The sequence below is a fragment of the Melopsittacus undulatus genome, chromosome 10, assembly GCF_012275295.1.
Source record: "Melopsittacus undulatus isolate bMelUnd1 chromosome 10, bMelUnd1.mat.Z, whole genome shotgun sequence".
Lineage (NCBI taxonomy): Eukaryota > Metazoa > Chordata > Aves > Psittaciformes > Psittaculidae > Melopsittacus > Melopsittacus undulatus.
In genome coordinates this window covers 21,780,136-21,795,879 of record NC_047536.1, presented here as the reverse complement: position 1 = coordinate 21,795,879, position 15,744 = coordinate 21,780,136, and the positions used below count along the sequence as shown (strand labels likewise).

Genomic DNA, 15,744 nt, shown 5'->3' with positions numbered 1-15,744 from the left:
AAGTGTGGAAGGTGCAGACTGGATGGCCTAGCCAGATACAGACCTGCTTTTTCTCCTCTATTAAGGAGGCTTGGGTCAGGCTCTTCTGGGTCCTCTCTGGTTTTCTGATTCTCTTTTGTCCAAAATTGAGAGGTTGTTTTAGTGTTTGAGAGAGTTATGTGAGGAATTCATGTGTTGACATGGTTGTTCAGTAACAAAACAACATACAGGTTAGTACTTTAGAAGCAGAATTGCTGGACCTTGTGATACACTGGTGTTCTGTAGTGTAAGGGGTTGCTGTTGCCTAAAGCCATCCAGAGGCCATCACTGCAAGTTAAAGTTCCTGGTCATCTTGGCTGTACATTTTGTCAGATGGTCTTGTTAGGAACAAAAAAGGAATTTTCAGGAAGTTAAGTTTTATTCCTAGAAGATCCGTAGCTTAAGGGGTTTCTCCAGCTGGTTTTATGTTTTCTATAATGCCTTTTTCTTATGGATTATTTCACAGGAGACAGTGATAACACTTGTTGGAGGACTTTTCTCCTGTTTTTCAGTCTTCCAGTTGCATCTGAAGGATTCATGGAGTGCAATTTTCTTCCATCATCTAACAATTGCTTAGAATTGCCTTGCTTAAAAGATCACATAAAGAAGTACTCCAGTAGTAGAGTAGAAACACTCAGGAGGAGTTTCCAAAGAGTAAAGTATGTGTGTTTTTCACAGTAGTTGCAAAGTATAGTATTTGTGACACCGATTCTGTCAGAGCTCAAGGAGTATCTGCATGGTGCTCTTAATCTTAGGGTTGAGTTGGACTCAATGATCCTTATTGGGTCCCTTCCAATTCAAGATCTTCCATGATTCTCTTTGGTCTTTTTTGGTCCTTGAGGTTATTTTTGTTTTTATCACACTCTGCATTACTAAACTTTCTGTCATGTTAAAGCCCTAGCAGGGCTCTGCAGCTTCAAAGCTGTAATCCACAGCTCTATTTCTTCTTCTAATGGGAGGAGAAAGGCATATCCCAAATTCCCCTCATGTCTGCACAGCTGGAACTGATTTGCACATCCAATAAAAGTTACTCATGTTCAGTAATGTACTTTTTTGAGCTTGTTCAACATAGGTCTTTTATTTCCTTGGAAGGGGGCAGCAGTGAACCAGAGAACCATGTTTTTCTATGTCCTTCCATCTGGGATTCAGGCTAGATACTCTTCCAGTTCCAGAAATCCAGTTCCAGATGTCCTCATTGCTGGGAAGCCTGTGGCTTTCTCCTCTGCACTTGGAGGAAAAGGAGGAAGGAGAAGAGCTGAAGGGGAACAAGAAGCCAAGACAAGGCTTCCAATACAAAACACTGTCTGGATCAAATGGGGCTGGTTGGTCCCAGTTACATGTGCATGAAGCTGATCTGTCACCATGTCTTTTTAATCAAGGTCATGTAGAGATTTTAATTAAACAGTGAGCTCACTATGTCAGGCTGGTCACCTGTAACTCACAAGTGAGTTTAGTTAGCAATGGCAAGAAATGGTTCTTAGTTATGTGTCACTTTTGGCGAAATCATGGGAGGCTCGTTCCCTTCTCTTGCAGGAACCTGGCACAGAGTGATATTAAACAAATTGCTTCTTGTCCAGTTGGTGCCAGTAGGAAAGAGCACACCTTTTTGAGTGAGATGGAATTGACTCTTCAGTAACTATTATAGGAGCTGTTAAATTTGGAAAATGGGAAGAATATGGTTTAAACTCCTCGTTTTCTAATATTCTGCAGCACCTGGTTTTCAAATGGTACTTATAAAGGGGGAAATTAATAGGGTGGAACCACTATCAATTTTTTGGGGGACCACCACTTTTTTGTAGGGGAGGTTTAGATGTGACCTGCAATAGAGAAGACAGTAATGCTGTGTAAATCTTAATTTAAATCATTGTGGAAATGGTAGTTTCTAGGCATGCTAGATGAGACGTCCGTGGCTGGTTTTAGCAGGACAAACTGCTCTATTAATTAAGTTCTGTCCCATAAATCTCTTCTAACTTGCAATCAAATCCCAAAGTAACCAGGATCATGCTGCTATTGAATTCTGCAGTCCAGGAGAATAGAGTTTAATATTTCATTTGCTTTGAGTTCCACTTGGATGTGACTTGTAAGATGTCTTTTTTGCACTGGGAATAAAAAGCACTAAGTCTATCTTTTAATTGCCTTTCAGCAAGAAGCAAGTAATAAACTGTGATTTATAATAATTTGATTTTTTAATGAAAATGTATCCACATGCATTTCCTGAAAGCAAATTTCTTGGACAAATCACCTTCCTAAGTCAAAACATAATCAGCCTGACATATCAGAAAAGGGTTCTGGCAGGAGTTAGGGGAACAATGCCAAATCAAAGCAGAAACCAGGCATTCCACACAAAGCCTACCTTGCAACGGTGGTTTTGGTTCATGTTTGGATACTTGCTGCAGTGACAATTCAGATTGCTTTTTGTTCCAGGGGTACAATGCACAAGTGCTACAGTCAGTCACAAGGAGACAGCTTGGTTCATTGCCATTAGCCAACAGAAATGAAATTAATGATGTTTCAGTTGATCATTTTGTGTAATAATGGTTTCCACACATTAATTTCTCTTCATTGAGCAGATATTAACTTGTAATACTTCTCCAGAGGGGAAGGGTGCATCTTCCGCCCGTCCTGTGGTGCTCATGCTCCTTTCTTCTCCATTTCTGGTTCTTCCAGTTCTGTGGGCTTTTTGAGGAATTACCTTTAAGCTGGGTTTAGAATAACTGCCCCAGAACTCTAACATGAATGTTGCGTTGTAATGTTCATAGGTTTATTTTTCTGAGACAAAGACGTCCTTTTGTCACCTTATTTTCACGACAGCAGAGAGTTTGTGTCCTTGGAGCTCAGGGCAAAGCACATTAATTTGTGACACAGGGAGGACCAGGGAAGGTTAAGGGAATTGCTCATAATCTTGCACAGTTCAGCTCAGGTTTGAAGGTTTTCAAAACCACAAGGCAGAGGCTGTTCCTGCAGCTTCCAATATACAAGTGTTATTTACCCACTGATGAGAGGGGGAAGAATAAAAACCAGGAAGGCAGCTGGAGCCCTGTAGATGTTTTATTTTGGTTCATTTTGGAACTTTCATCAAAGGGTGCTGCTGAGATGTCTTTTATTGGTTTGCTTTTCTTTTTATCACAGAGGTGATATTCAGCAGCCAAGGTTCCTGCCTCTTCATGATGCTTTTCAGATGTCCAGGCACTCTTCAAGCCTCATAGAGACTTTGCTTGAGTGCCTTTACTGCTGAAGTTAAGCAAACTCTGTAATCAAACATGACAGGAGGTGTTGATTCACTGCTGCCTTAGAATTTGCCTTAGTTCTGAGCTACCACAAGCTCAGTACTAGCAGAATCCTGACAACTGATATTGTCAACCATGGGAAGATCCCACGGTGAGGCCGTGTCACAGGGTGCCCAGAGAAGCTGTGGCTGCCCCATCCTTGGCAGTGCTCAAGGCCAGGTTGGACACAGGGGCTTGGAGCAAGCTGCTCCAGTTGAAGGTGTCCCTGCCCATAGCAGGAATTGGAGCTGGATAAGCTTCAAAGTCCCTTCCGACCCAAACCAGTCTGGGATTCTGTGATTGTTCTGTGATACCTAGTGTTTAACTCACTAGTATTTTTTCACACATGCAGCCAGTGCTTTGATTTAAAACCACATCCTATTTTTAACCTTTCTTTTCCTTGGTAAAATCACAGAATAAGCAACTCATTTGAGTTTTCCACTCACTGCTAATTGTATCACATTAACCATTACACTCATTTATTTGGCTGAACCCAATACCATGAGTAATGATTGCGATATTCTGCCATGTCAGATCACAGGGTAGAGGAAGGGCTGTTGTACTGGAGCCTTTTTATATGCCAAGTGCACTCAGTTGTCTGTATTTAAACTTGCTTTACCCTGTCACCCTACAGTATTATATTGAGTGCTATTGCTCAGATGTTTACAGAGGGAATAAGCGTAAACCTTCTGATCTCTTAAAAGTGACTTTGTGTCTTATTTTAAATAATAGTTGCTTTGAATTTACTGTATTCCTGCACGTGGAAATTTGCTCCTTTAGCCACAGTAGTCTCATGTTTCCATGATTTCTTGTTGTCCACAGAGCCCCCAACTCCCATCGCCCCCCCTGAGCTGCTGGCAGTCGGCGCCACATACCTGTGGATCAAACCCAATGCCAACTCCATCATTGGAGATGGGCCCATCATACTGAAAGAGGTGGAGTACCGGACGACCACTGGGAATTGGGCTGAAACACACATTGTAGACTCTCCTAATTACAAACTCTGGCATTTGGACCCTGATGTGGAGTATGAGATCCGGGTGCTGCTCACTCGCCCTGGAGAAGGAGGCACCGGCCCTCCTGGACCACCGCTCACAACAAGGACTAAGTGTGCAGGTAGGTTGCTACAGCTTCATAATACAGCAGAGATGATTTTGTTCACTAACTACCATAGTTAACAAATGGTCTTCGGCACATCCTTGTAGATGTGCTTTGTCAGTGATCTGAATTAACAGGGTGAATTTTCCTATATCCTGGAATGCTTTACTTCCAATTCCATAGGCCAGTGTTTAGGGGACTGTAGTTTTTATGCATGTCGTATATTTGCCGAGCTTTCTGCTCTGGTGTATGGCTGCTTTCTGTTGGAATGGGCCGGAGAATGAGACTTTTCCAACCAATTTTCCAGTAGGCAAATTGTTCTTCTGTCAGACTGGTCTGATGGAAAATCTTCACCCTGTAAATGCATAAAAAATATATGTTGTCCTTAGGTAATAGTTCAGCTTTGGTTCTTAACAAATAGTGCTGTCCATTCATGAGTGCAGTGTGGTGAAGTGGGAATCATTTAGTTTCTTGTATTCCATTTGATGGAAGTGATTCCTCTCCTCACTCCTGGCAAAAAAAACTGTTCAAATGCTGTGCAGCATCTTCCCTTTCTCTTTCATATTGTAACACATCGATTTTACTCTAGGGACAGGAAGCCTCTCTCCTCTTTCTAAGCCATATTGGCCTTCCCAGGAAAAACCAAGGGATCATGTTCCTCATGTTTCATATATAATGGCTCTGTGATTTGCAAGGGGATGAACAAGGCAGTTTTCTGTCCAGCACTTTTTCCTACCACACAGCTGTCTTCTCAAGGTTTGCATTTCTGTAATGTCTGCAGCATCCTCACTGTGCTGTGAACAAAGGACAGATTAACAGGCTGCTCTCTTCCTTCTAAAGCCTTCCTCCCCACAAGTCAGTGGTTTGCAGTGAGTGGACTGAAGTAATGCAAAGCTTACACAAAAGCATTCTGATTGCGGTTCCTCTTTCTGACCAAATAGCAAGGCTGAAGTGGGAGGAATACCTCAAGAACAGCCAAATCTTTCCTGGGATGGGTTTGAGCAGTGCAGTGTTAGCCTTCCTCACCCACTGTCTCAGCTTGAGCATCCCCAGCAGCATCGTCTTCCTCTACCAAGAGAGGAAGCTGGGCAGGTTGTGTGCATTGTGGGGCAGGGAGGTACATCCTTACTGCCTTTCCTTTAATATACGGGTTATATACAGTGAACATTTAATGCATCTTTAGAAGAATTGGTAAAAACCATAAATTTGAGCTTGAGGATGTGGTGTGGAGTTGTTTGCTGTGTTCCGCATCTGTCCATTGGCAGAACACAGATGTTTGGAGGCTTTTCTGCAGCTAGGTGGAAAGCATGAAGTGATGTGGGTGATGTCCTGGCCTGTTTGGGGAACGGGTACATGCTCTGGTGCTCATGTTTGGCTGTTTCCTCCTGTGTGGTCACATTCTCTAACCCTCAGCAGAAATAGCTGCAGGCCAGGCCTGGAACTGGGCATTTGCAGGTGAAAGTGAGCTGTGCTGATCTGATGTGGTTCATGTGCTGGGACTCTGCAGACACTCTGCAGCAGCCAAACTGGTCTGCATTACCTTTGAAGAAAGCATGCTTTAGCTTACTGCAGGGGTAAAAATAAAACAACAGAAAGGCTGTTGGCTTTGTGCTGAATGATGTCTTTTACTGGATCCCCAATTGCTCGGCACAGGTATCAATGGACATCACGAAGGATGCTGTGGATAATCTGTTCCACTTGGCTGAGCTGAGCCACTCACTGTTTTCTGTCCTAATTTACTAATGAAAATCTACCTGGAGAAGGTCATTCTGTTAATGGTAGTTGTCATACAGAGCTTGTGGAGATTGATGGTGATGGCACTTAGGTTCTTTGGGGTGGAGAAATTGTAATGATCTTGATCCTAAGAATGGATTTGAAGAAAGGGAGAGACTTACCCAATATCTGAAGATGTACAGCTTCTGCAAAATGCTAGCTGATACGATGGATGGGAAAATGAAGCTCATTATTCCAATTTCCTTATGTTGTGGAACTCCCTCAAAATAGGGTATTTTGATAATATTTGATAATTACACAGAACTTCCATGGTAAACATACTAAATAATGCACTGAACCAAGAAGAGAGTGCTACTTCATTTTTCTTAGATCACCTAATGACGTCAGTGAAAAGGGAGGGGTTTTAAATAGGTGAGAGATGAGTGATGCTGCTTTTTTCAAGTGAAATTTTGCTTTTTTTCTGTATCATTATTTTTTCTTAGCAAGAGGCAAATACCAAACTGCTACACATCTGTCTGCAGTCAGTAGGTGACTGGAGTTGTCCTGTTTTACTGGACTATTTAGCGTTAGCACTGCGTTTATCAGAGCCTCTAATAAGAGATAACAAAATCAACTGCAGAAGTAATGGTAGAGAATATCACCTAAACTGGTGAAGAAGCAGTTACTTATTTAAATAGATACTTAAATAAATACTTTCTTCCCTGTGCGGGTGCTGAGGCGCTGGCAGGGGTTGGAGCTGGATGAGCTTTAAGATCCCTTCCAACCCAAACCAGGCTGTGAATCTATGGTTAAATTGCAAGAAATCAGTGTAACTATAAACAGAAGGTGCCTGCAGCCTTCCAACAATGAGAAGTCAATGTCCCTTTTACTAAACAATCTTATTGGTGTCTTTTCACATAGGCATTGGATGCTCACATGCTAGGGAGTAGCTGCTGGCATAGCCTCACCTTGCAATGAGATCTTTTTTCATTGTTATTTTAATCTCTAAATCAGAAGAGGATTTGGGAAAGACCATGTTTTACTTCCACTTCAAATCAAGCATCAGAAGCTCACTTACAGAGTTGTAGTTGTCTGCTCTGAGTTTCTTGACTCTCAACCTTGCATCAGAGCAAAATCATGACCAGAATGCAGAGCATGAGCTTACAAAGTCATTGTACCATGATGTAACTCATATCATGATCATTCATTATTTTCTGGTTGTTGATCAGAATGAATGGTAGTTGATTTCATGGACTCCAGAAAGTTTTGCATTATATAAACCCCATAAAAACTAATTATGACAAGTCTCACTCTGAGCACAAAGTTATATTAAACTGTATAATATCTAAATTTCTGTAACCAGTATGTGCTTGGGCATCTGTTACCCACTGGCGATGCTTTTGGTTTCTACAGGACAGCATTACAAGATTTCATTTCTATTTGATCGTTAGAGATGATACTGAGAATTAAATTTCAGTTTGGCTCCATCCAGGAAAAGCCAATGGCCAGAAAACATGGCAAACCCTGCCCTTGAAAATGAGTGATCTTTTTTGGTTGTGGGTTGTTTGTGAGGGTACTGAGGCACTGGCCCAGGGTGCCCAGAGAAGCTGTGGCTGCCCCATCCCTGGCAGTATTCAAGGCCAGGTTGGACACAGGGGCTTGGAGCAAGCTGCTCTAGTGGAAAGTGTCCCTGCCCATGGCAGGGGTTGGGACTGAATGAGCTTTAAGGTCTCTTCCAGTCCAAAACAGTCTGTGATGCTGTGAAGATGGGTAGGGTTTTGTGACGTTGAGGCTTGGAAGCAGGAAACTTTCCAATCTGAGAAGAGAATTGCTTGGTAAGGAATGGGAGGGGAGAAAAAGTCCTGAGAAATGCCATAATTTGCCCCCCAGTCAGTAATTCTGCATGGACATGCTTATCACAATGGGAGGTTTGTCCTCATATGAAAAACTTGACATGGTTCTCAAGCAGCCCATCTCTTCAGATAAGCTGCTAGAGACTGCGTAATTTAGCTCCTGGAGAAAAGAGCAGTTGTCAAGATCAATACTCAATTTTTGTTGTTGGCCTGGGGAAATAAAAGTTACTCTTGAGCAGTGTGGCTGAATTCAATACTCCTCTTACAGTCAGTCAGGATAAAGTAGCTGATATAAATGCAAATAGTCTGTACATTCAGAGTTTGATACAGTATTGCAAGGGAGTTGGAAAACCTCTTCCTTATTATTAAAGGGTACTTTGTTGCCATGAAATCTTGAGAAGTTTAGAACTGGGAAGCAGCTTTTGCCTTTTTTTTTCTTCAGTTTAAGGCCACATGTCTTATAGAAATGCTTTGGTCTATTGATCTGTTACAGATGTTAGAGAAAGGAAGGAGCTGTGTACTGCTGTGAAATGCTCAGACTGAACAACCAACAATTTCATTGTGCACTGATTTAACATAAGTTGTTACAACAGGTTCATAAATGCTTCTTTCTGATTTCATTTCAAGGTGATAACTACCATTAAATAGGAAGCATTTACATGGTAATGTTGGAAGCTAAGATTGAGGGGTGCTGCACTGCCTTCATTTTGTACTGGTTTTCAAGCTCACAAAGAAAAACCAAACACCCTGAAAAAAGCTGATCTATGAGTCAAAGCACTGTACAAATGGTGTGTGGAAGGTTTGAAAGAGTTCTGTACAACTGATGTGGAGGTATTACTGCAATCACTCATTTACAGCCTAATTTAACTTGGGAGTTAGTCTAAGCCTTGTCCTGAAACATGCATCACTTCCCTGTTAACATTAGTTAAACTTTTGGCTCCACTGTCTTTATAACTTTAAATGTAGACAGTGGTGGAAACAGATGCTGTTTTAGCAAGTTTGCTACTGTTGGCTAATATTTCTATAGAATATTAGCAGTGAAGGAAATCCTAACCTGGGTTTCTTTTTTCCTGTGTTGCTAAGTGCTTCTTTCTCAGTGATGGTAAGGCAAGCCTCTGCTGTGCAGGTTGTGCTTATATTGAGTTTTGCTCTCTTCTAAATTTCCTGGAACAAAGGCTCGTGTAGCACAATGAAATGCTGCTGCTGCTCTCCTGATAGCAGCTGTTCCCAAGAGCTGTACCCTGCTGTCGAGGATATGGCATCATTTTGCATCTGCCTTTTGGAATGTGGATCCTATGAAGTCTGTAGGACCAGTACCCATTTCAGTGACTTTGTCTGCTTAGCCTGATGATTGAAACTCTGTTCTTATTCCACCTCAGTAGCTTTTGGCATGACAGCTACAGAGATGAGTAGAGTTATAAAAATATTCTTTCCTTTTGATTGCTGATCCCCAGTTTGTTCTTGGGAACAGCCCGGTTGTGTTGCTGAAAGATAGGGGCTTCGTCTGCCTCACATCCTCATAGCTGAAGTCTCCCTTTCAATGCAAGATGATGGTTTTCCCTGCCAGGTTGATTAAATAGATAATAAATGTATCTTGTCTTCTGTTTATTCTTTCCCCCTTCTCACTTTGTTTTTGAGGGAGCAGAAGGACAGCATCCGCCCTTTAAACACGGAGAGAAAAGACAGGTGGAAGAGAAGGTGAAGTACCTCTGGATGACTGGCATCCTGTGGCTGTGAGCTTTGCCAGGTCTCAGCTGCTGTTCAGCCCACCACATGCCCCTTCAGACTTCTTGAAACAACACAGACAAGTGAACTACAGAACTCTGTAGGAAGAAAAGCATACTTCAAGTTTCTCTTCAAGTTGGGGTGCAGGTGGTTGAGTGATAGGGGTGCTCCAGGCAAAAGATGTCTTTCTGAGCTATGTTTGTGATATAACAGGAGGGATGATCCTGTGTGCAGTTCTGGAGTCCTCAACATAGAAAGGACATGGTACTGTTAGAACAAGTCCAGAGGAGGCCACGAGGATGATCAGGGGACTGGAGCACCTCCCATATGAAGACAGGCTGAGAAAGTTGGAGCTGTTCAGCCTGGAGAAGAGAAGGCTGCAGCCAGTATCTGAAGGGGGCCTATAGGGATGGTGGTGAGGGACTCTTCATTAGGGTCTGTAGTGATAGGACCAAGGGGTAACAGGTTGAAACTTAAACAGCAGGGGTTTAGACTGGATATAAGGAAGAAATTCTTTACTGTTAGGGTGGTGAGGTACTGGAATGGGTTGCCCAGGGAGGTAGTGAATGCTCCATCCCTGGCAGTGTTCAAGGCCAGGTTGGATGAAGCCTCGGGTGATACGGTTTAGTGTGAGGTGTCCCTGCCCATGGCAGGGGGGTGGAACTAGATGATCTTGAGGTCCTTTCCAATCCTAACTATTCTATGATTCTATGATTCTATGATCTATATGGAACAGAAGGAATTTGGGAAGAGAAGGAAAGGTAATTGAATTGTGAAAGGGGAAGTGCTTGTGTACTTTGGGTGACTGGCTGAATACAGAACTCCAGAAAAGCCAGACAGATCCTTGAAGCTGACAAGATACTTGATTTGGCATTAGGCCCTGATGCATCCAAAGTTCACACACTAAATTACATGTGTTGGGAAGCAGCAGGGTGAAGAGAAGAGGCTGGGATATACTGCTGGAGCATATCAGTGTGCCAGAAATTTGATACTTGTTTCTAGCAGTGACCAATGCCTGAAAATTCCAGAGTCTAGCAAAGCATGTCCCCTGGTGCCTTTAACCATGGAGCATGTGGTGAGGAGTCTTCTTTATCCTGATCCATACAGAAGATGGACTTTTTGTCCTGAGGTATGCGGATTGATTGCTCTTATCTTAGTCTGCATAAATACAGTTATGAATACAAAGGCAGTCACGATAATGCTTTGGTCTGGATTTTTTTCTTCCAGAAGGATTTTGCTCATGATGGATTTAAATTCTAGGGATTTACTTTTTATCTGCGAAGACAGTTTGTTATCCAGCAATGTTTTTTATTTTTATTTATTAGGATGAAGTGTAGTTATTCATTTCCACATCACACTGGTTCTGCTTGGTGCTGTTACTGTTTAAATTAATGTATTTCTATAATGTGGCTTGACTATAGCCTGGTTTTCTCATTGGACATGATAGGCAGTAAGGTGATAACTTTCATGAAGGCATGAGGCTTCCATGCCAAGAGCAATTCCTACTAATGATCATGGATTGATTTGGGGTTAAAGAAAGCTTAAAGTTCATCCAGTTCCAATCCCATGCCACAGGCAGGGACACCTTCCACTAGAGCAGCTTGCTTCAAGCCCCTGTGTCCAACCCAGCCTTGAATACTGCCAGGGATGGGGCAGCCACAGCTTCTCTGGGCACCCTGTGCCAGCGCCTCAGCACCCTCACAGGGAAGAGCTTCCTAATGTCTAATATACATCCTAGATTAGATATCTAATCTACCCCAGCCAGGTTGGATGGGGCTTGGAGCAACCTGGTCTTGTGGAAGGTGTCCCTGCCCATGGCAGGGGTTTGGAACTGGGTGAGCTTTAAGGTCACTTCCAACCTAAACCACTCAGTGAGTCTATGTTCTGATCTTTGGGACAGGAGCCTGGACACAAATGTTACTCAGAGAACCTAAATAAAATTTACATCAACTTCCGCCTTACCAAGGCATCCCCGGGGTAATCAGGGATCTGAGTTCTTATCTTTGTGCACAACACAGTTTTCTTGTCTGTGTTCAGATAATTGTGTGAGTTCTCTTTTTCTGCTCACTTAAAGAACCCATAGGGGGAAGGAAGCACAATAAGCAAATATTCGATGTGTTAATAGCTTATTTCCTCTTTGCTTATGCAGCTTCATTTCAGCACCCTCAATTTAAGGGTGTCTCTAGTCTGGTCCTACAAATGGGACTTCATAGGATGATGTCCTTAGCTTGTACAGAGCTGGCACTGCTTTGCCCAAGTCAGCATTTTCCATCCATTCAGACTCTGCTCCACAATTTGCCCAAATGGGCCAGACGTTTCTTCTTGATTGTCACTCAGTCTCCTGCTAAAAGCAATTCATTTAAATTGCATGGTGTCTGTTAGTCTTTAGTTAAGTGGCATCTTTCATAAAATGTCATCCTGTATTACCATATTATTACTGCTTCTGTTAGTTTTGAGATGTGATGAGACGGCCGTCTCCAGATGTTGCTTTATAGGAGTGTGAAAAGCCCCGTTAGTGGGAGGGCACTGGATGGGGTAATGGTCTGTGTGTGTTCCTGCATTGAGCTTCCACTGAGGAGGCACCAGAGGCAGGTATCTGCTTCCCTTCTCTGGGTAAGATACACCAGAACTCATCCTGGGAGTGAAATGGCAGGCCCAGTCCTGCAAAGCATTTATTAAGCTCTGTGGATTTCCATAGTCATGATCCCTTCTTTGTCCTGGGACAAACATTGCTCACTGCTTCCTGCTTATGTTCCTCTTTTTGCCTTTCCAAAGACAACTGAAACATAAATGCCTTTCATCCTTAAATGGGTTTTTAATGTACACAAGTCTGCATTGAAAACCACTCAAATAATAAGAGATGCTTAGAGTTTATACACTCAAAGTTTCCAATTTTAAACCTTTCAAAGACTAAACCATGTTATTTGGCTTTCCTGGAAGCTGTAATGTACAACACAAAAGCAAGGCAGGGGCAAAATGGAAGAGCACACTACACTTTTCACCTTATGTTAATGGCTTTTAACCTGAAATATTTGTGGGACATTGTCATGGTTTAAACCCAAAGCCGCACAGCTCATTCACTCGCTCCCCCCCTTGGTCCCCCAACTCCTGGAGAGTTAGGAAGGAGAATCCAAACAATGTAGCTACTACGGGTTGAGATAAGAACAGTTTAATAACTAAGGTATAACACAAATCACTACTACTACTACTACTAATAATAATAATAATGATAAAGGAAATAACAAGTGAAGAGAATACAACACCTCATCAGTCGCCAACCCATAACCCACCCCCCCCTGCCCGACTGAGCACCGAGTGATGCCTCCTCCATCCCCCCCCCCCCCCCCCCCCCCCCCCCCAAAAAAAGTCCTAGCCCTTCCGGGTAACTCTCGGTTACCTCCTGGGCATGACGTGCTATGGTATGGAATACCTCTTTGGCTAGCCTGGGTCAGGTGTCCTGTCTCTCCTTCCTCCCAGCCTCCCCTCCTTCCCTGGCAGAGCATGAGACTCAGAAAGTCCTCGGACAAACCAAACATTTGAGCAGTAACTACAAAACATCGGTGCTATCAGCAACCGTTTCCAGCCTGAAAGTCACAACACTGCACCAGCTACCAAGAAGGAGAAAAATGACTGCTACTGCTCAACCCATGTCTTTAGGAATATCTTTGTTCCTTATGTGTTTAGTTGTTTTACATTTTGTCGTCAGTATTTTACCCTTTTATTTTCCACAATTTCCACAAATGAACATTTCTTGTTTTTAATGTGTGCCAACTTACCCAGAGGAGCAGAGGTGTTGCACAGCTTGGTATAGGAGGGGTGGGATGTTGGTATCTTAAGTCGTACTGTTGCAGAAAGGAGCAGGTGGAGTATGAGAGTGTGAGAACACAACCCCTTTGGTAACGGTGTGTATGTGTATGCAGGAGTTGCACTTTCACACTGCTTGAGCTTGGTAGTGGAATTTTATTTGTTTAACCACCTGTTCTGTCCATGGGCATTTCTCATTTTAGACTCACAGAACAGTTTGGGTTGGAAAGGATCTTAAAATCATCCAGTTCCAACCCTCTGCCAAAGGCAGGGACACCTTCCACTAGAGCAGCTTGCTCTAAGTCCCAGTGTCCAGCCTGGCCTTGTTTCAGTTACATTACAGTATCTGACCATGTCAAACCAAAAAGGGAATGGGATATATCTCATTCTGTTTGGTTGATACAGGGCTTCATTTGTTTCTCAGTTCACATGACAGAGGTGAAGAATTAAAGACCCCCTGATCTCCACAGGCTCTGGATGGGGATCCCAGTATTGCCATGGCCATGGGGTTAGGGATTCATGGGCTCAGTCATTTTGTTTGCTATTCCAGTGAGTGCAGTGAGGGATAAAAAACAGAAATGCTTTCAACTCCTTTTAGCTTGTATTTGCTCTGTAGTTTCTAAGCTAAAAAGTTTTTTCTTTCTCCTTTTCTTCACTTGTTTTTTAAGTTAAGTTCTCTGAAAATTTGAAGCAGTGAAATATTTTATAACTTTAGAAGCAGCATTTGAGTAGAGCATAACTGTGACTGTATCAAAGTACTCAACCATTGCTGGAGAGGCACACAGGCCTGAGCATCAAAATCAGACTGACAGCTGCTGTGACAATGGATTTCACTGAAAATCCACAAATCCTCATTTTAGCTGCCAATAATAATTCAAATTATTAAAGTAAAATCTTGTTGCAGAGATTGGGAGGGGTTTTAGAGCCACTGGGAGGGGGTTTAGAGCAAGACCACAACTCACAAGATAACAGGAGTCAAAAGCCTGAACATCACAGTTTCCTCCCTGTGGCACTGTGAAAGGTTTTGTAGCATTTACCAGAGACCCAGAAAGGAGCAGGAGGGAAGTGGGTCTTGCAAATAGATCCAAACCTCCAGAAGTTGGAGTTGTCAGTTAAGGAAGTTTGACGAAAATCTCTGGTGAGCTTGAGAGATTAGATTGGGTATCAGGAAGTCTGGCTCTTTGAAGATAAAGCCTTCAAGTGATAAACTAATTTAATAATGGTTTTAATAAGAAGATAAACTTCACATTAAGTTGTCTTTTTTTAAGATAGGAGGGGGGAGGCAGAGGAATGGGATGCTGGATTTAAGAGAAGGGATACTATACTAAAGGCAGTCTTTGGTATGAACTACTGTGTGTGCATGTAAAACCCCATCCTTCCCAGCTGGTTTTATTCTGTGCAGATGGGTTATTTTTTAACCTACTGTTCTATCGGTCACTTTGCTGTAATGTTTATTACATTCATAACACATTCCTCTGTGAAAAGATCCACAGGGTTCTTTTTCCTGGTTAGAAAGGATCCTATTACTGTGCCTGAAAGCGAGTCTGCAACTGGGATGCTTTATTCTTTCCTACGTAAATAAAAACTGCGGTGTGCCACTTGGGACAAAGTGGGTCCTTTTGCTGCTGGGAGAGACCCAAAAAGTCTTTGAGTTGTTGTCCAACACATACAGTGGATTCATTCCTGTTGTGAAGCGTTGCTTGTTGCAGCTTTAAATGTATAGAAATAACCTCACAGTGTGTTGCATCCTGTAATTTGCTTTGGGGGGGGGGGGTTTGGGTGAGTAGTGCTAAGTTTCTTATAAAACTGGTACCTATCACATCAACACATGGTATTTTCTTCTTGGAAGTCACTCAACCATGCACTTATACTAGTTTCAATTACAAGGCTTCCCTTTGTGAAATCTCAGTGCTTTTGGTTCTTACTTTGGCCTACTCCTCTAAAGACACCAGGAACCACCAAGTTGAAGGATGAGCATTGCAATACTCAGCATAAGACCTGCAGAATGAAAATGGGTTTTGTATCTACTTCTGGTGCTCCCATTTATGTTCTGAAGCTGTTTTCAATAGTTGTTGCTTTCAGCTAGCATTGTGCATGTGAACTCCAGATAGGCACCTTCTGCCAGCCTTCTACTCTCTAGGAAAGGCAGTTTTCAGCTTTCCCTGATCCAGCTGGCACAGCACAGCAAATATTTACTTATTTTCACATAGAAGCAAATATCTCAGTGTAAAAAAGTTGGAATCATGCTCTGTGCAAACAGTGCTTCA

At 42.6% G+C, this 15,744-nt stretch overlaps 1 protein-coding gene across 2 annotated transcripts in view; it reads left to right on the top strand.

Annotated features, from left to right (window-relative positions):
- The window catches only part of PTPRT (protein tyrosine phosphatase receptor type T), a 321,762-nt gene that overhangs the window by 101,664 nt on the left and 204,354 nt on the right, over positions 1-15,744 (top strand). For both annotated transcript variants that reach the window (XM_034066730.1, XM_034066729.1), the window contains exon 6: positions 4,107-4,400. In XM_034066730.1, the coding sequence (XP_033922621.1) occupies positions 4,107-4,400 (294 nt within the window). The remainder of the gene's footprint in view (positions 1-4,106; positions 4,401-15,744) is intronic.